Here is a 25,150-nt window from a genome sequence, read left to right as displayed (position 1 = left end):
TCTCTGCATGTTAGAGAAGTGGTAATTTGTTGGAAAGTGGTAATTCTATGATAACAGTGCTGGGCATTCATGAGTTATTTCTCTCTCTTTTATTGCTGTAAGTCAAAAAAAGAAGAACTTTTTGAATAGTAGATTTGGAAAGGGTTCCCTGTAACTCCAGTGAATTTTAAGATGGAGCCATTCATCATTCCTGTCATTTTTGTCTCGAACATCTGTGTCTTTTGGGCCAGTAGACATGTTTTTTGCCTTTGACGTGCTCACGGAACCACATTTTATTCCCTCTGCGGGTCTTTATGCTGTCCATCTGCCAAGTAAGTGCACACACTTGCAGATTTTCATATAGTTTCCAATTTCCATGCAGTACTACTTCAAGAGTAAAAAATACAATCATATAATTTATGAAAGGTGTCTTTAAATGTGCCATAATTGTGCAGTGATCCTGATATGTGGTAATTCAATGCTTGGCCACTCCAGAGAAAGGCATTATGGGCAATTTAGTTTGGTTCAGCCTGCCTTGCTGAGATGTATTACCCAAATGACTGTGGATGTCTGAGGTGCTCTTGAGTTATAGGAGCTGACAGGGAAATATCTGTCACATTTAAGGGTTGGCTTGTTGTGCATTAAACTGTATGGTTGGGATATCTGAAGATGTAACTGAACACACATCCTTCGACAGGTCTCCTCAACATCGCTCGCTTGAGCAAACCGCAAGTTGATTGGAAAATTGATGCATTCAGTAGAGCGATATGGTGCACACACACCACTTTGGTTTGTTCCTCAAATATTCACAGTGATTTTTAGATTAGTAGTAGCAATCAATTGATTTGTATAAGGAAAATTATTTTGTGTTTTCATGTAGATTTTTCATGTTGATGTTAATGATAAGTAAATAGTACCAATGACAAATACTGTAAATCTAACCATACAACAGCTGCAAAACTTCTCATCCAACCTAGCACTGACAAAAAAATAACCAAAGGGTATTATTACAATTGAAAATAATTAATTTGCATTTGAATATATATTAACATATAATTTATTTCAATGATGCAATGCTGAATTTTCAGCATCTTCAGTGTCACATGATTCTTCAGAAATCATTCTAATATGCTGATTTGATGCTAAAGAATCATTTAATTATTATCAATGTTGAAAACAGATGTGCTGATTAATATTTGTGTGCAAACCATGATGCATATTTTTCAGGATTCTGTGATAAATGCAAAGTTTCATTAAAAATATGAATCTTCTGTAACATCATAAATGTCTTTAGTGCCATTTTTTTTTATCAATTTAATGATTTTTTTGCAGAATGAAAGTATTAATTGCTCATATATATATAATAAAATAAAATAAAAAAATAGAAATACAAAAGTCCATTTTACATTACTTTAGAAAAAGGTTAACATTACAACCTAAAATGGCATAAATCAAGAAATTGAGGCATTTAGATGTACACCCTACATTTTCCCACTATTTAATTCAGCTCGGAGGGACATGAATGCATTCACCTTGCAGTTACAAATGCATAAATAATATTTTGTTATTTTAAACAAAACAGTGAATACTGATATTTTAAAATTAAGATACTTTAAATGTGAAATCAAAACAAGCAAGTCACTGTTAAGTAAGTGAGTCATTGCGATTGAACTGAATCATTTAACGGGTGATTCATTCAAGAACGAAACACCGTCATGTTGCTCAAAGACGCAAAACAGTGATGTGGCTGTGTTTGGAATAGTTATTTGTTGGCGAAGTAGAGCAGAAACAGGCAATATACTGTCTAGAATGTAGGTCTCTTAATATTAACTTCTTGTTTGTTGATGAACTGTTGCATAAAATCAGTATCACATTTGTAATCATGCTGAGGCCCTCTTGGTTTGATATTGACTAACTTTCTACATTTCTATGTGTCACAGAGAGAAAATGAAACAATCAACATGAATGGCACTTACTCCTTCACAAAACATAGCTAACGTAGGGACATCATAACTAACCACCATTGATTTACGCTCTTAAATATGTCCAGCGTTTATCGGTTTGTGCATCAGTAATAATGGTCCATGGGGAAACACAGTGTTCAGTAACTGGACTAAACGAAGCCTCGAGGCAAATAATTTGCCTCGATGATTTTTTGTATTCGAGTTACTCGAGGAATCGTTTCAGCCCTACTTTCCAAAATTGTTTTTATTGACACCAAACCTTGTTTGTCATATAAAAATATTTCTATAAATGTGAATCTCAGTTGCAAGAAATGTCTGGATTCTAGCCTGCAGACTAGTCTGAACTTTTTATCTGAACTGAAGGACTAAAAGAGAATCTGACCCTTGTAAGAGGAAATTTATAAAAGTTGGAGGAAGTTGGGCAGTTCTCTATCTATCTATCTATCTATCTATCTATCTATCTCTCCCCTTCCCCAATCGTTGAGTATGTGGTGACTGATGAGGCCTTTGGAGACTCGTGTTGTGTGTGCGTTAGCAGTTCTGCTTCAGCCCATATCAGTGTTTTTGTCATTATCAGCATATAGAGATTTTTTGTAAGCATGTTTGTGTGTGTGCACTTATGAACTTGAGTATGTCTGAGAGTGTTCCTAAGTGGGCATTTTACTTGAAGGAAGTACTAATCACATGATGACAAGTCGCTTAACAGGGGTACGTATCTAAACTGCTAATTAATTTGGGGTCTAATTGCTGTGTAATGAATTGCTTGTTAGGCAACGAGTCGCAAGCGCTCACATAGTACCGCAAGGTCATTTACGGCTAAAGGCGAAAACGTATAGTCTCAGTTAGTATGCAGTTCATATTCAATTCCATTCAGATCGACGTGGATGCTTGTGACCTCAATTAAGTTTTTGTTTGCGGGCAATAATGCTTAGCATGCATCAGCTGTGCGTGTGTGCATGTGTCATACCTGTCCAAACCAATAAACCCACTGCTAGCTGTTTATAGGAAGTCTGCAGCCTATAGCAATGCCTCAGTGCCCCTTCACTCTCTGAGCGAAGCATGACCTCTTTTATTCTCCGCACAGGGCAGGATGACCCCAGGTGTGTGTGTGTATTTGTGCGTGTGCATTTGACACACTCCGCCCCACATCCCAGCTACTGGCTGTCAATGTGACTGTCAGAGCATTTTAATTTTTTTTTTTATGTCTGTCCATTTTCCATTTTATCTTTTAAATCTTGATGTTGTCCCAAATAACAAGTGTAATTCAGCAGCAGCAGCAGCATCAGCATCAGCTAGAAACCATCCCGCAATGATTCCGCTAAAGTGAAGCGCTAATAGAGCGGAGTCATTTCCACAGAGATCAGCGGGACTGGTTCTGGATCAGTGTTCAGCGTTTGGCTGAGATCATGAATCTGTGGGCTGGAGAAATCTGCTGTCTGAACAGGTGCTCTGTGTGGTGAGGAAGGTAGGAGTGCTGAAAAGAGTGAATAATAGAGAGGGTACTGAGTTTATATCTTTTGAATTGGACGGCTAGGCTTCTTCAGACTTGTTTATCAGCTTTTTTTTTTTTTCATTTCGCTTTGTGTGATTGTGTGTGTTGACAGTGCTAGACAACCTGTCGTTGTGGATCTAATATATATATAAATATGGAGGTCATTGGATTGTTTTTTTTTTTTTTTTTTTTTTCTAAAAAGTCTCTTATGTTCAAAAGTTTTCTAATTTAAAATGAAATGTCACTAGGCAACGTTTTTGCTTAGAAAGTCCTCTAATGGATTTTTTAAAAAAATGTGTGTGTGTGTGTATACACCAATAAAATAATGAAATAAAACATCTACACAACATTATATTATATGCATAATATATATATATATATATATATATGCATAATAAATATACACAGTGCACACATATATTATGTAAAGATAAACTTTTATTTTTAATACGATTAATCACAAATGATGTATTTATTATATTATATTATATTATTTTACAGGTACAGTAGATTCATCCCTAGCCATAAGTTATTTTGAATCAACATCTGTCATAAGTAAAGTTTTACACATCCCTAACTCCATGGGTGTTTGTTTATTTTGATGATGCCTTCAGCTACCAATCGAGTATTTTATTCTCAGCTCTATTTAATATATTTTTCTATATCTAAATCCATTCCCCAGAATTCCACAGTTTCCCTGCACAGTCATCACCGAAAATGTGTGACACATTCCATGCGGACCTAAAGTTGTGCTGACAGTGATAGTACTGTTTACCTAACCGCGTGTTTCGGTGTGTGCGTCTCAGTTTATACTGGCGAAGTAATAAAATGTCATATCAGCAGAGCTTGGCTAAACGGCAAGAAATCAGAACGTCTGCTAAATATTCATGACAGGTTACAGGAACGTGGAGCCGTATGTGTGTGTGTTTTCTGGTCCCTGCGCAGAATTCGCCATCACATGCCACTGATCCAGATGATAATGAACCGTTTGCATGCACGTCATAGTCTGAAGGTCACACACAAAACACACATGGGACCTGACAGCAAATGAAGGACAGGTGAAGAGTCTATCAATCTAGTTAACATATACACGACTTTGACAGCGACCCAGTCCATTTAGAATATCCAGTGGCAGATTATTCCAGAGAGTGACATTCAGAATGTGTGTTTGTGTCTCTTGGTGTGTGTATGTGTGTGTGTGTAAGGGGCAGTGGAGTACTGTAAGATTAGATGCTTTGCTTGACTGGGAATCCCTCCCATAATATATAATAATTACATGGATCATTGCTTTCCCACCTCAGAGAGAAAACGAGAGAGAGAGAGACGGCCAAATGAATTCAATTTCATCTGAGCTCCTCCATGCTGATGAGGAGAACAGCCTTATGGGATATGGTGAGGATGACAGCACGCCTTACTGCTCTCGTTTCACTAATCACTCCATCCAGCACTTCTCTATCATCCGACTGTCCTCTTCCTCCTCTCCCTTGCTCACCCATCTGTCTTGGAGTAGTTCATGCCTCCAAGTTTGTACTGAAGTTATTGAAACGTCGCTTCGTGCAGATCTTTATGATAAATTCAGCTTTCGCTTCAGCCTGACTGCCGTCTTTTCTTCAGGCCTTAAAGGGACAGATCATCAAAATCACTTGTCACTTTCAGCCAGAATCGAATGTGATATGATAAAAAGACTGTGTACCACAAAGTAAAGGCAAGACAGCAAGTTTTTCTATTAGGTTGTCCTCACAGGCAGCACAAAGACCAGTTTTGTGTGTCTGTGCTTGTCATGGTTGTTTGACTACAAATGACTCTTATGAACCGATTCCTTGAATGAATCATTCACACAGACTCAAAACTCAGGATTTACCTATTTGATTCTGAATAAACGGATTCAGTTACCGAGTCAACATCTGACTGACATGCTTTCGGTGATGTTTATCTTGAAGTAAAGCACTTAAAGTTTGTGATACACGTTCATATAACATGTACACAACCACTCAAATGTTTTTAAACAGTTAGATTTTTAATGCTTTTTAAAGAAGTCTTTTCTGCTCATCAAACCTGCATTTATTTAATCTAAAGTACAGCAAAAACAGTAACATTTTGAAATATTTTTACTATTCTTAATAACTGTTTTGTATTTGAATATATTTTAAAATGTAATTTTATTCCTGTGATTCCAAAGCTGAATTTTTAGCATCATTACTCCAGTCACATGATCCTTGAGAAACCATTCTAATATTCTGATTTGCTGCTCAAAAAACATGTAGTATTAAAATGCAAAAATGCATTAAATCGAACAAAAGTGACAGTAAAGACATTTAAGCAGCACAACTGTTTTCAGCACTGATAATAATAGTAAAAAAAGTTTCTTGAGCAGCAAATCAGCATATTAGAATGACTTCTGACGGATCATTTTACACTGAAGACTGGAGTAACAATGCTGAAAATCCAGCTTTGCATCACAAAAATAAATTACGTTTTAAAATATATTCAAATAAAAAAGTTATTTTTAGTTATTAATAATAATTCACAATATTTCTGATTTTACTGTACTTTTTGATCAAATAAATGCAGCCTTTAAAAAACATTGGAAAGAGCAATGTGAACATTATCCTAAACATCATCTTTTGCGTTCCACAGAAGAAAAACAAACAAGACAGGTTTGAAGCAACACAAAGATTCGTCAATGAATCCACCCTATTTCTTAGATCAGTCCGTACATCTTTAATTCGTTTCTGTGTCTTTTCCCGCCTTTCTCTTCTCACCGCAGGACAGCATGACTCCCTCTGCAGGCAACGATAAGGGTGAAAAGAGGGAAATGAGAGAGGAGGGAGTTAGACAGAGGGGAGAGAGGGGCTAAGACAGGAAGAGAAGGGGGCTGAGTGGGCATCCCTGCGGAGAGCACAGAGCAGTAGATGGACCTGTAATGAGCACCTGAGAGAGAGTGAGAGAAAGACAAAAAGAGTGGGAGATAATCTTGAAAAATATTGCAATCCTCAAGCAAGGGTCAGCTCGGAAATGTGCCGACGTTTCTCCCAAACGCATCGGCACGAAAACATGCGTCGACGATTTCTCATTATTATTGCGTGGTGTTCGTACAGTACTGTTAATGTAGGGGTTTAATTATTGCTTTAACATCTGCATAAAAGCCGTTGCGTACACACGCTCGCGCACAGATACACAATTTAATCACAGTGCCGGGGACCTGATGCAGCTGAGAATTCAGCAAGCGGAGCTGGACTAGAATACTGACAATCACAGCCAGAGAACGGTAAACACAAGCTCACACACACATACAAATAACCTTGTAGAATACTAATACACACACCACTCCCACCAGAGGCCACTGGGTGCTAAATTAGATTGGCAATTGAAATATGTTTTTCTATGCTAATTTACTGCCTCTGTTTCCCTCTGAAAGATTTTCATTAGCCACTCTCGCTAACACCTCACTTGAGGCTGACCAACAACTTTTAAAGAAGTAAATGAGAATACGTTTCCATTTTACTTGCATATTTGCATAAATAAGCGTCAAATTGGCAATCAAACGCACACACACACACACACACACACACACAAATGTTTCTTTTTAAGTAGCTAAGTAGATGCTAGCTAGACAATATATTGCAATTATATTTTGCTACTTAAGTTACTTTATTAATTTGTTACTTTAGCATTAATATTATTATTAGTTTTGCAAATATATGATATTTTTAATTATTTTTTTAATGCAGATTGTTACTTTGCAGTACTTGTATACTTTACCTGTTTATAAACTTGAATCGACTTTATTTAAGTTATTTAAGAGTTATTTAAGAGTTTTAACACGAGAAGTCAAGACAAGACGATTAAAAAGTATTTAAATTGCATTTTTTTCAAAATGAAAATAACCGATCGTTTCACGAGATAAGACCTTCTTTCTCGGCTGGGATAGTTTACAACCGCATTTGGGATCATTTTAAGCCACATTTAAACTGCATTTTGCAAGTTCAAACTCGGGGCACCATAGCAGTCCATTATATGGAGAAAAATCCTGAAATGTTTTCCTCAAAAAACATAATTTCTTTACGACTGAAGGAAGAAAGACATGAACAGCTTGGATGACAAGAGGGGGAGTAAATTATCTGTAAATGTTTGCTCTGGAAGTGGACTTCTCCTTTAAGAGTCATTAAAGTAGGCACAGATCAGCAGCGTGCGCTTGGTTGCCAGGTCGGGAAGATTAAGTAAACCAAAATGTATCCATTTAAGAGAAGAGCTCAGAATGGGGAATTTGAACTCTTGACATCTGGCAACCATATCCATTAACCAGCAGGCAAATGTCGCAGACGATTATGCTAAATAAATCATGAGAACCAGAAATTGCAATCTTGATTCAAAAAATGTGGTTTATCTTGCAGCCCTAAATCATAATGACCACATCTGTCTGCTCTATATAAAGGCAAAAAGTAGTGCCAAGCTCATAAACGCACTATGAAAGTATATTTCACTGTATGAAAAAAGCAAAGCCTGTTGATGAAATTCAGGTTATTTGCTTAAAACCTTTCCCTTCTTGTAAATATCCTTTCCAAGTATTAAAATTGTGTTTGGCTACAATGTATTTGAGAACCAATAGATTGATGTTGAGGCGTAATTTAGAATTTGAATGTGAAGAATGGGAGAAATTTCATTTTCAGTCACATAAAGAACACTTGGAATATAGCAAACAAGTCACATGGACTGCTTTTTCTGCCTTTTTAAAGCTTGATTAAGGGAAATGTCTTTTGTGCAGTGCACAAATGTGTATATTTTTTGAATGAACCTTAATCATTGCACCTCAGCTTGAAAGAATGGTCAAATGATTGCACTATGAACTGCAAGGTGTTACACCTTTTAATGTAAAACTTCATGCAAATTGCACAGTTAAGCATGTTACTGTGAGCTTTCTTCGAGAACAGTCATGCAGGTGAAGATCTCTGACATTCATTTCTCACTCAGCACTTGAACTTTCCTTTTTTTCCCTCTTTCTGGTATTTCACACTCTCAGGTTTTTGACAGCCTGGGTGCCGGGAGTATTTCAAATGAGCGTGTTCAGTTCAAACCCTGTGCAGAAGGGCACTTTGAAGTGCACTTTGACAATGCTTTTAGTGTTCCTCCTAAAACGCTCTCAATATTTTCATGTCTCCACTGTCTTTCAGAGTTTCGCTCTACCACTTCAGTCATTTTTTTTTTTCTTTTTTTTCTTTTTTTGGGCTGATAGGTTTTGTCGAACATGTCTCACACGTAACAAGCGTCTCCCGGGGTGAAAATTTCCCAAGAGGCATTCATGACCCTGAAGCTTCAGCGTGACGTTAAACCTAACAAACCGCAGTGCTGAAAACACTCACAATACGTTTGCAGTTTTCAGACACAGAGATCCATTATGGCTTGTACAGAGTGCAAGGGGTTTCAGAGCACTGTTGCATTGCCGTAGGTAGTGCTCTACGGTCGGGATGTTCATACAGAGCTGTTATTAACTAAAGGTTACAAGTTGGTACAGACAGAAATAGATTGACATTACTGGTTTATATTGGACCATACTTGCCAATGTTTGCTTTTTTAAATTATATGCATGGACCTGATTATGTTTTAAAGCCTCATTGTACTTTTTACTACTTTTTTACATTCAGTGCATTTCCATAGGATGTTTGTTGATGTGTTTTATTGTCTTCCCAACAATATGCATGGTTTGAGGTATCATGTCTAAATACCAGTTAAACGCCAAATACTTTGGGTTGAGGGTTTCTTCAAATGCATAAGACAAAACGTGTTGAAAACACTGGTTGGAAAGTTTGTTTACATCTGAGTGTGTACAGTACGACCCCATATAACCTATAACTCCAGGACTAAAAGCCCTTAAATGGGAAGTTTAACAGCTCTTTGAAGCGTGTATTCCTCTGGCGTGTTTGTTTGTGTGTATGTGTGCATATGAGCCAGTGATAGCAGTTGAGCTGATAGGAACAGACAGAGATGGATGGCAGTGTACTGACATATTAAAGCTGCTGTGTGAATCAGGGTGTGTGTTTGTGTGAGCGGCTCTGTAATAAAAACCTTCTGCTGCTGTCTGGAAAGTGTGTTGCTGACCTTATGAAACCATTCAGGAACATTTCCACCACAAAATAAAATAAATGTACAATATTAATGATTCATATTTAAAAATATTGATCATTAAATATTTATACATTCAATTTTAAATATTTAATAAGTATTATTTATTTTGTTTGTTGGTTATAGCACTATTCCGTTTTTGTTGCATATGTTTATGCGTTCTCTGTACTGTAATGCAAAAATATAGTGATACATTATTTATAAGTGTTTATGGTAGCATTTGCTTTATGCTGATTTAAATAAAAACACTTTTATAGTAATTTGTACTGTAGATAAAGTTAAATAGATGTAAATAAAATAAAATAATTGCTATTGAGAATACTGGGGTTTATATTAAAAATATGATATTTACAAAAAGCGCATTATAGTAAAGAAAATGTGGGGAAGATTTTGCTTATTGTTATGAAATTTCTGTCACCGTGCACAAACTCCTTAAGATAGGCTTTGTGTTCTTGATGAAAATGTAATTTTGTATTTATTGGGTTCATGTTGATTTCATGACAAAACTTGACACTTAAGACTCATAACAATTACAAAATCAAATTAAGATTTTGTAGAAGATGCTAAATATTAAGTATGATCATAAAAATCTGTGAGAGTTAGTTGGAACATGACGCTTGGAGTTTTGAGGATATTTTGCGTCAGTGTGCGCATGTATGTCCTCTCATTGTCTACCCCGGGACGATCGAGAGAGCAGGAGGACGTTTTTATTTACGACCCGTCCAAAGCAGCAGAAACAGTTGTTTAGAGTTGCACACGCAGACGTGTTTTACTGCCCGAATGAGCTTTCATTTCTCTAGTAATCATTTTTTAAGGGAAGAAAAACTGCAGGACATGCAGTTTGTGGCAGCTAATAATTTTTATTGGCAAATTTTTAAGACCTAAAGTGCAGCACTGGAACATTTGTCATTTTTAATCAGAGAGAGAGTCTCCAGAGGTGTATTCGGAGTTACCTGAGGCGGCTCTACCTTCCCTGCGTGTGAATTCTGCTGTTTCGGCTGCCAACCTCCACTTGGCCTCTGTGGAGGGAAAAAAATAATTAACTTCCAAGGACATACAGTATTGAGACTGTGAGTCTGTCTGTCTGCAGGGGGGGAACTCCATAAAATGAGGTGGAAAAGTGAGCTGTAAAGTCTTAAACTGACAAATACAAATTCCCAAGAAAAAAGTAGCTGGGATTTATGCAGAAAACATTAATAATTGGTATTCTCTCATAGGTTAGCATCACTTAGGAGTGCTTCAGACATGAATGAAACCTAGCTCAAATTGCATGACTTACAAACTTAAAGGAGAAGTTCACTTCCAGAGCAAAAATGTACAGATAATGTACTCCCCCCCCCCTTATCATCCAAGATGTTCATATCTGTCTTTCTTCAGTCGTAAAGAAATTGGTTTTTGAGGAAAACATTTCAGAATTTCTCTCCATACAGTGGATTTCTATGTTGCCTGTGAGTTTGAACTTCCAAAATGCAGTTTAAATGCAGCTTCAAAGAGCTCTAAATGATCCCAGCCGAGGAAGAAGGGTCTTATCTAGCAAAACGACAGTTAGGGAAGGTCAAAAAACTCCCATCTCATTTTACTTTTCAACTTCAATATCGTCCTGCATCGCTGTTTTACCTTTTTTGTACAGGGAGTTTGAACTTCTTTGCATGTTCATTTTGTAAATACTGGGTCGGTACTTCTGCAGGACGATTTCGAAGTTGGAGGAAAAAAATTAGATGGGGGTGTTTTGACCTACCCTTTGACCTATCTTGAACCGGAAGGGAAGATACGCATTTGAGGTTAAAAAGTATGTAAGTTGTAATTATTATTATTTTTTTTAATATAACCAAACGTTTCGTTAGATAAGACCCTTCTTCCTCGGCTGGGATCGTTTAGAGCCCATTCAAGCTGCATTTAAACTGCATTTTGGAAGTTCAAACTCACAGGCATCCTAGAAGTCCACTATATGTAGAGATATCCTACTTACGTAATTTCTTTACGAGTGAAGAAAGAAAGACATGAACATCTTGGATGACAAGGTGAGTAAATTATCAGTAAATTTTTGTTCTGGAAGTGAAATTCTCCTTTAAGTACGAAAACCGTAAGAAACCACTGCTTTAGTAACCACATAAATCATAGCAACTGCCTAATATTAGCAAAATGCTATTTTTAGGGTGATTGTCATCAACAGTATAGAGATACATGAAGCACAGCTCACACAAAGTCTCTTTCAAACCAAGCAGCTGATTGTTGGTCAAAGCATATCTGAGCTTGATGCAAAATCAATAAATGTTAAATCTCATCCTCAAGCAACATTCCAGATTGCTTGGAGTCCTATCAAAATTCTACATTTTGCTTGCAAAAAGTAGCTGAAAAATTGAAAATGAAAAAACTGCACCTTAACAATTTGTTAAAACAATTAGCAGTGTCTTTAAAAAAAACAGCATAGCATCATGAAGGTAAATTTTGCTTGGGCAGTCCCTGTTTAAAACTTTCTGTAATTAGTAAAATATACTATTTACTGTATTCAAGTTAATGCAATAAAATAAGTATGTTTCCTTCAGTACTTTTTTAAAGCTGTCTGGTTTAAATGGAGCGAAACCAAATGTGTTGGCCACTTTTATGCTGGTCAAGGTGGTCACACAGCATGGCTAACCTGGTAAAGCTGGCCTACTTGCAGTAATAACCAGCTTGACTAGCTTGTGTTTGTAACAGACCAACATTGGCAATGTAAAACCTGTCCATTTTAGGATTTTAAGCTAGTCCAAACCGGTCTAAGCTGTTATTTCTCTGCAGGGAAGGTATCCTGACCCTGTATGTCAAATATTATACTGCAGAGTATTATAGAGCGCTTTTTTCAGAGAAACCTGGAGGAAGAGATTTCACATGAGCCTTTGAGGTAAAGTATCAGGCCTATTCAGCCCAGTGGGAAAGTGAGAATAATATCTGAAAGAATCCCATGTCTGTAGGAAGTTTCAGCTGAAGTCAATATGTGCAAAGAGGATCAGAACAAACCAGGTCAAGAGAAGTTCTACCAAGTTCAGCTGAGTCAACTAGTAGCATTAATCCAATTCTCAGAGTTTTTAAAACAGACATATGGTGACTGATTAATTCTTACCAATTATTCAACAAAAAAGCAGTTTAAAGGAATAAACACACCATTTGTCAGCAGAACTGCATGGTGTTGCAAAAGGTGAGAATTGAGTTTTTGGCAAAAGCATGTTGCATTTTCACTTGGTCTATGGGGGAAAGTGGTTTGGCATTGAATGTCCGGTCAAAAATGCTTTTCTAGCACTGATATTTAGCTTCAGAGTGTTGCAACCGAAGGTGTAAAATGTGATTTTTAGCGAGTCGCGCAGAGTGTGGATCCATGGGAGCGGTGCGGGGTACCGAACCCCGTAATCCATGTAGTGTTTTAAAGGCGTGAAAACCTACTCGAGCAACACAACACTTCCCACTCGCGCTGGAGAAAGTGTGAATGTCTGTTGGACGCCTGTTCTTGGACGACCAAGTCCTGCTGTCTTTGTGTGGGTGTAGTGTGTACTAAATGAAGGAATCGCTGAGGTGTGTACAGCTAATGTACGGGGACGTATGAATGAGTTTGAACAATTAGGAAGTTGGCGTCGGGTAGGGTGGTAAATATCTGCTCAGGCGTGGGTGGACTGGCACCTCTTTGTCCTTCTGTTGTAAGTGAAACTAGGAAATCAGCGTCCGTCCGGCAGGCACGGCTGCACCTGTAGCACAGATGATGGATGGGAGAGATTTGCAGTGCACAATGGATTCTGTGGCCCGAGCGGACGAGGTTAAAGGCGGCAGGTGAGGTGGAAAAAGTTGCATTAGCTCAGGCTGACAGAGCTGCTACATTGAATGAGTGACAAGCTCGCTAGAGAGCGGCCGCGCGTGTTTGTGTGCTAAAAGGTGTTGGGAGACTGGAAACAAGTAAGCGTGTGATGTGGAGTTTCCTTTCTCATCGTACGCTCGTGTCAGCCCGTTCTTGCTTAATTCAGAGCGACAAGCCGTGCGAGGTTGCCTTCAAAATGAGAGTGTGTGTGTGTATGTGTGTTTCGTGGATTAAATTGGCCCGCTCGCTCCTGGTTCGTGCACCCGTCTGATCTGATTGGAGTTGTCCGCTTCTGGGAAAGGGGGTTGGGGGGGTTGTTTTTCCCTGCGAACTCCATAATCACAACAGCAGGCGTCTCTTGTTATCAATAATATTGACAAAAATAATTCCAGGGTTATGTTCTGCATTACAATTTAAACTCTGTGTCGTTTTATAAAATGAATATGCTTATATTTAATGTAGTATTTCTACAAATGGACAGAAACTTGAAACTACATAACGTCAGTTTTTGCAGTTTTAAGTCATATAAAATTCGTAAAAATCCATTAATAACAACTGAATTTTATGTGTTTATTTTCCCTCCATAGTGATGTCACTTCCTGGAGGATGATGTCATTAGGAACTTGGTTTTGTTAGTTAGGGATTTTGCAAAGACTAACAGGATAGAAAGTGATATTGAGGAAAAATATGAAAATCAATAACCAATTTAATAAAAAAGAATGCATTAAAATATTTTTTGTTTGCTATAGAGAGAGAACAAATGAATAAAGATTTTTATCTTTAAAGTTGTCATGTGGAGACATAAAAATGACCCCCTCACAATTTGGATTGGATTTTCAGTTCTTTCCTTGCATACGAATAAAACAATGATAGTTTTGAATGTGGCTTGGAACATAAAGTAAAATATCCAGATGATGAGATTTTAAACAGTTGTGCAATTGCTGCATTAACAACAGATATCTGAGCTATTATCTGTGCTTAGTGGGGTGGACATAATCCCTTTAGTTTCAAACCGACTATTTGTCTGCTCGACTGGAAATGCCGCTGGTGAGGGCCAAGAAAGACACAGCATATGTCTATGACTAATGCAATTAAACTCTCAAACATGAACGTAACATCAGTGTCTATTAACTAAGATCTTAAATGAGGAATAAAAAAAAACTATAGGTGAACATTCAAAACAATCAGCTGTCACTGCAGTAGTTGTTTTACGTATGGTATCTATCTATCTGTGTGTATCTCTTTCGTTCTATCATTCTATATATCGCTCTATCGTTCTGTCTGTTGTTCTGTTGTTTTCTGTTATTGTGTTATTCTGTCATTTGATCTATCATTCTGTCTGTTTCATAATTCTGTCGTTCTGTGTATCGATTTATAATCTGTTATTCTGTCTGTTGTTTTATCATTCTGCCGTTTGTCGTTTTGTCTGTCTGTTTTATCATTCTGTCATTCTGTTATGTTTGTCGTTTTGTCTGTTATTGTTCTATCATTGTCGTTTTATTACTCTGTAATTCTGTCTGTCATTTTATCATTCAATCGTTTTATCATCCTGTCGTTCTGTCTGTCGATTTATCATTTTGTCATTTTTGTCTGTTTTTTTAATTCTATCATTTTGTTGTTTGTTGTTTTGTCTGTTTTTTATCATTCTGTAATTCTGTCGTTTTAACATTGTCGTTCTGTCTGTCGTTTTATTATCCCGTCGTTCTGTCTTGTCATTTTATCATCCTGTTGTTCTGTCTGTCATTTTATCATTCTACCGTTTTATTATCCTGTTGTTCTGTCTGTCATTTTATCATTCTGTCATTCTGTCTGTTGTTTTATTCTGACATTCTTTCTTTTTATTATTCTGTCATTCTGTTGTTTTATCATTGTAGAGTTCTGTCTGTTAAGCTTTATCATTCTGTTGTTTGTCGTTTTATCATCCTGTCGTTTTGTCTTTTATCATTGAATTTTGTTATTTTGTCATTTTGTCTGTTGTTTTATCATCCTGTTGTTTGTCTGTTGTTTATCAATCTGTCATTCTGTCTGTTGTTTTATCATTTTGTCATTCTGTCTGTCGTTTTATCATTCTGTGATGTTTTGTCTGTTGATGTTTTGTCTGTTGTTTTATCATTCAATCGTTTTGTCTATCGTTTTATCATCCTGTCATTTTGTCTGTAGTTTTATCATTCAATCGTTCTGTCATTTTGTCATTTTGTCGTTCTGTCTGTCATTTTATCATTCTTTCGTTCTGTTTGTTGTTTTGACTGTTGTTTTATCATTCAATCGTTCCGTCTGTCATTTTATCATTCTGTCGATTTGTCTGCAGTTGTATTATTCTATCATTCTGTTTGTCGTTTTGTCATTCTATTGTTCTGTTGTTTTATCATTCTGTAATTCCCTGTCATTTTATTATTCTGCCGTTCTGTCTGCTGTTTTATCATTCTGTCTGTTGTTCTCTCTGTTGTCTGTCACTCTGTTGATTTTGTAGTATCGTATTTTGAAAGCAAATTAGTGGCATTATGAGACACACTTATTCATGTTGCAGTTAAAAAGAACAGTAAAGACTGTGACACCTCTGTTTCTGTACACGCCAGTTATTTTTCAGAGTGTAAACAAACCCCTCTTTTAATCTAGCAGATGTTACCCATCCACCCTTTCCACATCCGCTCCCAATCTCACTTCTTCCTTTCCTGCGCTGTGAAATCATCTCTAAGTTCATCAAATGTTGCTGATAGGGCAGACGAGCGCTAGATTCGATAAACATCGTATTGACAGTGTGCCAGTGGTAGGGCATATGCCAGCACTCTGTGAGAGGTGTGGAGCCGTGAGCAGCAGATGTGAGGGACGAGTCGAGCTTGGAAACTGTTGCTTGTCTGCTGTGAGGCAACTTATCAATAATGGATCAAATTGGTAGGCAAAATTAATTAGAGGAGAAATGTAGAACTTGTGCTTGTTTTACATTTGTGTGTGAGCGCTGTGATCTCAGTACTTATACGTATTTGGATGTAAAGTATAGTGCTTGTACATTTTAGTACATTTCCATTGGTTTGGTTAAAAAAAAAATACTATTTATTTATTTATAAACAAGTTTGCCATTAAAAAAGTTTCTCCTCAAAGTCCTGCCATGGGTTTGCTCTTCACCTCAGCTCTCAAACTTTTTGACAAGCCAGAGGTTTCAAAAAGTCTTTGTACATCTCTAAAGTTGTATATATGTAAAGGCTTTTTTAACTTTTTAGGTGCATTCAGTGATGCACTGCTATTGTTTATTTGCAACAAACCCAAATTTAGAACAAAAACCATGCACTGTTGTGCTATGATAATTGTTTGACAATTGCTTGATTCTGAGTATGAAAACATCTTCTTTTTCCAGCGTAGGCGGGGACGAGCAGGGTGGCAGTATGAATGTGTGCACACTTCAAAGGCAATTAGAAACCAAGGGTTGCATAAACTACAGGAGACCTCATTTCTTCTTCTGCTGCTGTCTAACTGAACCCCAGCAGGCAAGCGTGTTCCACAAAATCACGTCTTTGACTGGTTAATTTTTTCCCTCAATAGATCACGAGGCTATCCGATCGCTCCCCCTGGAAAATTCTGAATATTTTACTATTATTGTTTTTTACGGTTGTGCGATTTCTTTGAGAATACCTTTGATGTGGTTTGTGACTCTTGCTGGTATTGTAGGATTCATCGCCTTTCGGCGTTCGTGGCAAATTAATTATTTTTGTAGCATTTTAATCCTCTTGTGTAGCTTAATACACAGGGGCAAATTAAGATGGCAATGAATATTTGGTCCTTGAAATATGCAGAAATGTAAATGTAAGTATCCTGCAGGCCGAAGTTTCATCATATTGAATCTGAGTGCTTAACATGCACACAAACAAAAGAGATTTCCGTGTTGGGTGGTACAGAAAGTAACGTCCAATCAAAATAAAAATTCAGAAACAAAAATAATCTGAATGGAAATTTGAAATATAAATAAATATTTGTAAAATGGATAGTTATATGCAATATACCGTATATAAAGCAATATGCTGGTCAATACAGTATTCCAGTCATAGTATATTAAAATTATGTGAAAACCTGTTCATCTGCTATTGTAGAGGCGCAAAAAAGATCTCAGAAAAAAAAGTCAGATCACATTTTGCCCCAAAATTATAATAAATTATTTTTGCATGAAGAAAAGCTTTAAAAATATATTTTTTTAAATATCATATTTTATAAAATTGTATTTTTTATGATAGTTTCACTAATTATTATTCTAATATATCTGAAATGCTTTTCTTCCCATTGGTACATAAAAAAAAAAAATACTGCATCTGTCAAAATAAATTTAATTTATTATTAAAATAAAAAAAAATAAGTTATAATTTAAATATTCAGAGATATAAATTTTATTTATTTGCTTTATAATATAGCATTTTAATAAAAATCTGTGATCTTGATTTATTTTTTATGTGGTAACCATTTCATAAAAACAGTAAGTCAAGGCTGTGCTGTATTGTGTCGCTCCGCTACACGTCATAAATAGCAATGGCCGTTTAGTCATGTCTATATTCACAATACAGCACGCCCTCATGCACCTTACTGCTTAAATAAACCCCCTCTCAAAGCTACGATACAAGAAGATGTGTTAAAACGAGTACATTTAATTAGTGCTATTTCATCCTGGCTTTCTAATCCTTAGCTCCCGGCTAGCATAAAGCTTAATGCGGTGGAAAATCATGTTTTTAGCGAAGATGAAGTAATGATGGCACTCCGTGGCTTAATCATGTTGACATATGCCATCTTCCCCTCTTCTCTCTCGTGTGTGTTCTGTAGGCAGCTGTTCGTTTGAAGAGCACTACAGTAATTGCGGCTACAGCGTGGCGTTGGGGACTAATGGCTTCGCCTGGGAGCAAGTCAACACCTGGGAGAGACCCTCCATGGATGCGGCCGTTCCCACAGGTACGGGATACACCTTCATGCCTCACTCTTTCGTGTTTTCTTTCTCGTCTTCTGCTGAATTTTTTTAAAGGAGTAGTTCACCCAAAAATGTAAATTCTGTCATTATTGTCATTCCAGACTTGTGTGGAGTTATTTTGTCTATGGAGCATGTCTCCAAACAGACATAAAACACCTTTAAAGTGCACTATAATGTGCAGCAGTCGGGTCCTGGAAGTAAGAATCCCATTCATTTTGTTCTAAGGGGAATTGATTTTTAATAATATCTTAAAAACCTTGAAAGACAGACCTGCTGTGAACTGCGAGGTTGTTAATCTTATATATAACTTGTATTGAAGCTGTCAGTTGGCATTATTTCAACTTAAATAATTGTTTAACAAAGGAATTCCTAATGGAAGAACTACATTACCCATGATTCCATTACCCTGCATACAAATATCCACCAATCAGAGAATAATACTTATATATTTTGCAATAAACAAACTTCTCCCGATGCTCTCAATCCAGGCCATTTGCAGGCTTAATATAGGCTATACTCTCAAAATATTGCAACTTTAATTTCTGCGATTTAAATTCTAGAAACATTTCTTCTTTATTCTCAAAAACATCTCGACTTTATTCTTGTAATTTTGACTTTATTTCCAAAGCATTTCAATTTTATTCTTGAAACATTTTAACTTCATTCTCGAAATTTCGACTTTATTCTCAAAATATTTAGACTTTATTCTCATCATATTTCAACTTTGTTCTTGTAATTTCTAATCTCATAATAATTAATTTTAATTCTAAAATCATAATAAGTAATTTTTATCTCATAATCTTAGATATATATATATATATATATATATTTTTTTTTTTATTTTTTTTTACATTTTTTAACGTAGCACTAAAACGTACTTAACAGATAGTCAGTTGATGTTGTATGAAAAAACAAACATTATACAGGTGTGAAACAACAGAAGGCTGAGAAAATAAGTGAATTTTTTTAAATTTTTTGGGTGATCAGTTCCTTTTCCAGCTGCTTTCTTTCAGCCATTCCCAAGATCCATTTTCTTCAGTCATATCTCAGTCTCTCCTTCATTTTGTTCATGCTCTTTCCTTTCATTCTTCTCTCTGTCGGCCTCTTGTTATATGGAGAAGGCACTCTGGTCTTTCCTGTCTGTCTCGAAGTCTATCTCTTTCTCTTTCAGCCCTTCTCTCTCGGAAGCGCGGCAGTTGTTCACAGCGAGACAAATGGCAATCAAGTTCGCTGTCACTCTCACTCAGCCGTCTCCTGCAGCGCACAACAACCTCTGTCTCGCAGCACCCTTAAAGACAATAGAGTCAGCTACACAACTGCGTCTCTCCCCGCCAGCTTATTTAACCCCATTTGCTCCCTACACACTACATCTGACACCAAAGCAGTCCGACCTCCAAACACTCTATTGGAAGGAGGCTACATCCTTATAAATGACAATTTTGGAGGGTAGTGTGCTCCTTTTAAGCCACTAAAGAAGTTTAGGATTGCTGTGGTGAAAGCACCTTGCCCAGAATTGGATGGTGGTTTTCAGAAGATGATGGTTGTTTTTGAAAAGCAGTGGTTTTCAGCGGGTGGGTTGTGACCCAGAAATATGCTCTGTTGCGGTCAGAAGAATATTTTTTGCTTTAAAACAAAGAACAAAACACAAGAAACCCCAAACATATGCATGTATATTTATTTATTTTAAACCAATTAAATTTCTCAATGGTTGGATCCTATTATTACTCATAGTCTTACTTGATTTAGACAACAACACAGATTTACAAACTTTATGATGCTTTATTGAATAATTCCTGATTAAGACACTTGATGTCCAAAGTAAAATCTGGGTCCTGAAGCAAAGCCAGTGGAGACGCACTGTTTTAAGGAAACGGGGTCGTCAACAGCATCAAACAAAATCCATCTGAAAACATCAAAGTCTAGTAATTTTTCTCTATTGGGGGCACTAGCATCAGGCCCCATCTGATAAAAATACACAAGCACTCATTAATAAATAAACGGCTGAAGAAGCACCATCTGCGCATGTTGATGTCATCAGGATCTGATTGTCTAATCAGGGGAGGAAATTGGGCCGCGGCATGATCCTTCCGTCATTAAACCCCGTGGAGACGCGCCGATATCAGTCTCTCCTCTCTGATTGTAGGCGGCACTTAATACAGTGTTCGGTGAATTACACCCAGGATGCAAAAGACCTGATGAAAAGGAGCAATTGAAGAGTGTACCCACAGGAAAATTGTATTGCTCAGAGGTTGCTCTTTCATAGCTCAGGAGACCTAATGGAGTTCTCAGTTAGGGTTTTTTTAGAAGTGTGCTTCTATGCGTAATAAGTGTTATTCAGTCTGCTGCCAGTGAATATGTTATTCTGGCCCATATTCCATCATGATGGAACTGAGAATGATTATTATTAAAATAATAATAAAAATAAGATGTATAATAATATACTATACTATACTATACTATACTATACTATACTATACATAATATAATATAATATAATATAATATAATATAATATAATATAATATAACATAATAAATATAATAATATAATATAGTATAATATAAATAAATTTTAGAACAGCTTTAGAAGGTAACAACTTATATAGAAAAAAGCTTTATTTTGATGGAATTGAGAATGATTATTATTAAAATAATAATAAAAATAAAATGTATAATAATATGCTATAATATAATATAATATAATACAATGCATATAATACATGTATTTATATTATATTATATTATATAACTAAAAACTTTTACATTTTGATGGAATTGAGAATGATTATAATTAAAATAATAAAAAAATTGATAATATAATATAATATAATATAATATAATATAATATAATATAATATAATATAATATAATATAATATAATATAATATATAACAACATAATATAATATATAATATATCATTTTAGAACAGCCTTAGTAGGTAACAGGTTATATAGAAAAAAAGTTTATTTTGATGGAATTGAGAAAGATTATTATTAAAATAATAATAAAATATATAATATAATATAATGCATAATATAATATAATTAATAATAGTAAATATAGTAATCTTCTAAAATGCCTCTTAAAATTATTTAGGCTAAATAAAAATGGACAAAAATTAGATAATTGTTGATGTACAGTAATAGTGTAGAGCCAAAAAACAAAACAAAACAAAAAAACCCCTGCTGCTTGGAAGGATCAATTGTAGTAATAAGGAAGTCTCATTTATGTTTTGTTTTCTCTATACGGGCCAAGCAAGTGGAAGATATATAGAGAGAAAGGCGACTCAGGTGGGGATGAGGGCACCTTAATGCGTTCTTACAGGATGTGTAATGAAGCCTGTCAGTCGCCACTGTTTCGTTTTATTCCTCCGTGGACTGCGGGTCACTAGCATCAATACAATCCATTCCTCTCATTACTGCCACTCTCTGTGGGCTTCAGAGACAAGCTTCTCCAGGGAAAATACATCTGTGAATGAGATGTTGTGGCCAGGTGCACACGCTCTTATTGCACTCCGAGAGGAGACCAATCATCCTGCCGATGCCACACTTCAAAACGCTAAGTGAGGGAATGTGAGCCAGTACTTTCAGTTAGTTATTTCATGTAGTCAAACTCAGTAGTGGCTTTGTTGCCAAAAACATCTGATTTTAGGGAGCAACGCACACAGGTGATTTAAGAAACGTTGAACAAAAGGTTCTGGGAGTGGTAAAAATGTTCTGTTTAGGATAGTATTAATATGTTTTTTGGACCTCTGCTTTTGTATTTTGAGGTAGAAAGGAAAAAACATACAGGTTTAATTAAAGATCTTTTAATGACTTGCTCACCATTGGATCCTCTGCAGTGAATGGGTGCCGTCAGAATGAGAGTCCAAACAGCTGATAAAAACATCTTGTCAAATAATGGTTTAAAACAGCAACTTTATGATGAAGCTTTTAGGTTCACGAGATGTAAATTGGTGGACTTAGTGGTGTGGATTACTTGTGGATTATTGTGATGTTTTTATCAGCTGATTTCTCGTTCTGTTCTATTGGTGAGCATCTATTGATGTAATGCTAAATTTCGCCAAACAAACTCATCTACATCTTGGATGGCCTTAGGGTGAGTACATTTTCAGCAAATTTTCATGTTTGAGTGAACTATTCCTTTAAATGTAAGATTTAGACAGCTCTTCCTGGGTATTTTTAGACTGTGAGATTTAGGCTCACTGGTTTGTTTTTTGAAGGAAAAACTAAGTATCTTTTTACATGGCTTAGACTTTGGGTTTACAGCATTGTGTATAAACTTTCTGAAATCTTTATAGACCTAATGAACTCAAGGAGGCTGTTGATTTTTTTAACATGTCTTTGATGGACAGATGAAAGCTCTTGGCCTAATTTTAGTGTTCTTGCACTGTTTCTCTCCCTCTGTTTCTTATGTTTGTCAGACTATTTCTCTCCTCTGATTGGCCGGAGCTGTCAACAAATCAGAGCCAATCAAAAGAGCTGTCATTTAATCATGACAAATGATTGTGCAGCCGTCCACCTGGGTGTCCAAAGTCCCTGTGCATACTGTGCACTTTTAGGAATGGTAATTGAGTTGTGAATTATAGGTTGTCAGGGCAGTATTGCGTAAATGTGCACGTTACAGATGGTTGACGAGGGTAAATGGCATTTTTAGCCTTTCATTTTTGCGTTTTCGTCTTTTTTTGTTCTTCGTGATGATTTGAGGGCCCTCATGGGCAGCAGTGCTTGATTGTGTGTCTGATTTCTTTCCTCTAAGATTAGAAAGTGGGGCAGAAAAGGTTGCAATTGAAAAGAAATTGACAGGGAAGGAGCTTCAGGCAAGCACTTGCGTACACCCACTTACACATGCACTTAATCATATAGACACGTATAAAAACCAGTGTTGGGGAAAGCTTCAAGGTGCTCATAATTTCGAGTAGTTAAACTACAGGCATGTTGCACTACAAGGTAATGAATTAATATATTTTTCCACCGCAATCAGAGCAGGATTTTTCTAACACAAAAACAATGAAAGTCCTAATTAAGATGAACGATTTTAACAGATTTGTTCACAAAATAACCCTAATATAACTAGAGAACACGTCATTTATATAACTGATATTTTTATATAATTGATATAATTATGTAATTTACTGTTTTAATGAACTAGTGCATTTAAATGAACTGTCCAAGTGAACAGATTTGCTAAAACAAATCTTCTGTAAGATTTATTAGAGAGAGCTTGCATTTAGTGCCTTAGTGTAGTTGGCTATAAATATGCATGCATAATGCTGCAGCCTTTTTTTTTTCTTTTTAAAAAGCTTTTTTTTTTTTTTTTAAAAAAAAGTTTTATATTTTTTCAATAATATAATATATGTAATGTTTTAGTATTCATATTTTAAATTAATAGTAATAATAATAATAATAATTATTATTATTGTAATAAAAATATTTAATTATTATTATTATTAGTAGTAGTAGCAGAATTGTAAAAATAAGAAGTATTATTATAGTAATATTATACATCAAAATATTACTATAATAAGAATAATAATAAAAAGCTCCAGATTTGGTGTGCTGGTTTGCTGCGCAGCAAAATTTGACTAAAAATGATTATTATTATTATAAATAAAATAAAATAAAATAAAATAAAATAAAATAAAATAAAATAAAATAAAATAAAATAAAATAAAATAAAATAAAATAAATAATAATAATAATAATAATAATAATTCAGTATTTTTATTATTATTATTAGTAGTAGTAGTAGTAGCAGCAGCACAATTAAACAAAATAAGTATTATTATAGTAATATTACATATTAAAACAAATACTTATTACAATAATAATAATTATAATAATAATAATAATTCCTTATTAGTAGTAGTAGTAGTAGTAGCAGCATAATTGAACAAAATAAGGAATATTATTATAGTAATATTACACATTAAAATAAATACTTATTATAACAACAACAATAATATTAATAATAATATTTATTATAACAACAACAACAACAATAATAATAATAATAATTATTAGTATTATTATTGATGTAGGACACTTTTTTTTAAAGATTAATACTTTAATTTACTTTAATACTCTAATACTTTATTTTTAATAATATAATATATGTAATGTTTTAGTATTAATGTTTTTAATGAATAATAATAATAATAATAATTCATTATTATTATAATAAAAATATTTCATTATTATTATTAATATTATTATTATTATTATTAGTAGTAGTAGTAGTACTAGTAGTAGTCACTTTTATTTATATAGTAGCATAATTTAACAAAATAAGAAGTATTATTAAAGTAATATTACACATCAAAATATTACTATAATAATAATCCAGATTTGGTGTGCTGGTTTGTTGGGCTGTGAAATTTGACACGAAATTTGAAGTTATTATATTTTATTATGGCTGTAAAATAATAATAATAATAATAATAATAATAATAATAATAATAATAATAATTCATTATAATTAGTAGTATTAGCAGTAGTAGTAGTAGCAGCAGCACAATTGAACAGAATAAGAAGTATTATAGTAATATTACACATTAAAGTAAATACTTATTACAATAATAATAATAATAATAATAATAATAATAATAATAATAATTCATTAGGAAAAAATATTATTATAGTAATATTACACATTAAAATAAATAATTATTATTAGTATTATTATTATTATCACCAGCACAGCAAATCAAAAGTTTTTTTAAATTGTATTTTTCATTTCATGTGAATTTTTTTTCAGAAAATTTGCAATTAGATATTGTCCCCAAATCGTGCGGCCCTACTCGCAAGATTTTGCTGGAAGTAATGGTATAAC

General features: G+C 35.0%; 1 protein-coding gene across 15 annotated transcripts in view; it reads left to right on the top strand.

Moving 5' to 3' along the window:
- ptprt (protein tyrosine phosphatase receptor type T) overlaps window positions 1-25,150 on the top strand; it is a 253,350-nt gene that overhangs the window by 31,227 nt on the left and 196,973 nt on the right. For all 15 annotated transcript variants that reach the window (XM_051112546.1, XM_051112545.1, XM_051112547.1 and 12 more), the window contains exon 2: window positions 18,179-18,304. In XM_051112546.1, the coding sequence (XP_050968503.1) occupies window positions 18,179-18,304 (126 nt within the window). The remainder of the gene's footprint in view (window positions 1-18,178; window positions 18,305-25,150) is intronic.

The sequence above is a fragment of the Labeo rohita genome, chromosome 6 (assembly GCF_022985175.1).
Source record: "Labeo rohita strain BAU-BD-2019 chromosome 6, IGBB_LRoh.1.0, whole genome shotgun sequence".
In the NCBI taxonomy this organism is placed as follows: domain Eukaryota; kingdom Metazoa; phylum Chordata; class Actinopteri; order Cypriniformes; family Cyprinidae; genus Labeo; species Labeo rohita.
The sequence above is the reverse complement of the archived record's forward strand: the minus strand, read 5'-3'. Positions and strand labels throughout refer to the sequence as shown.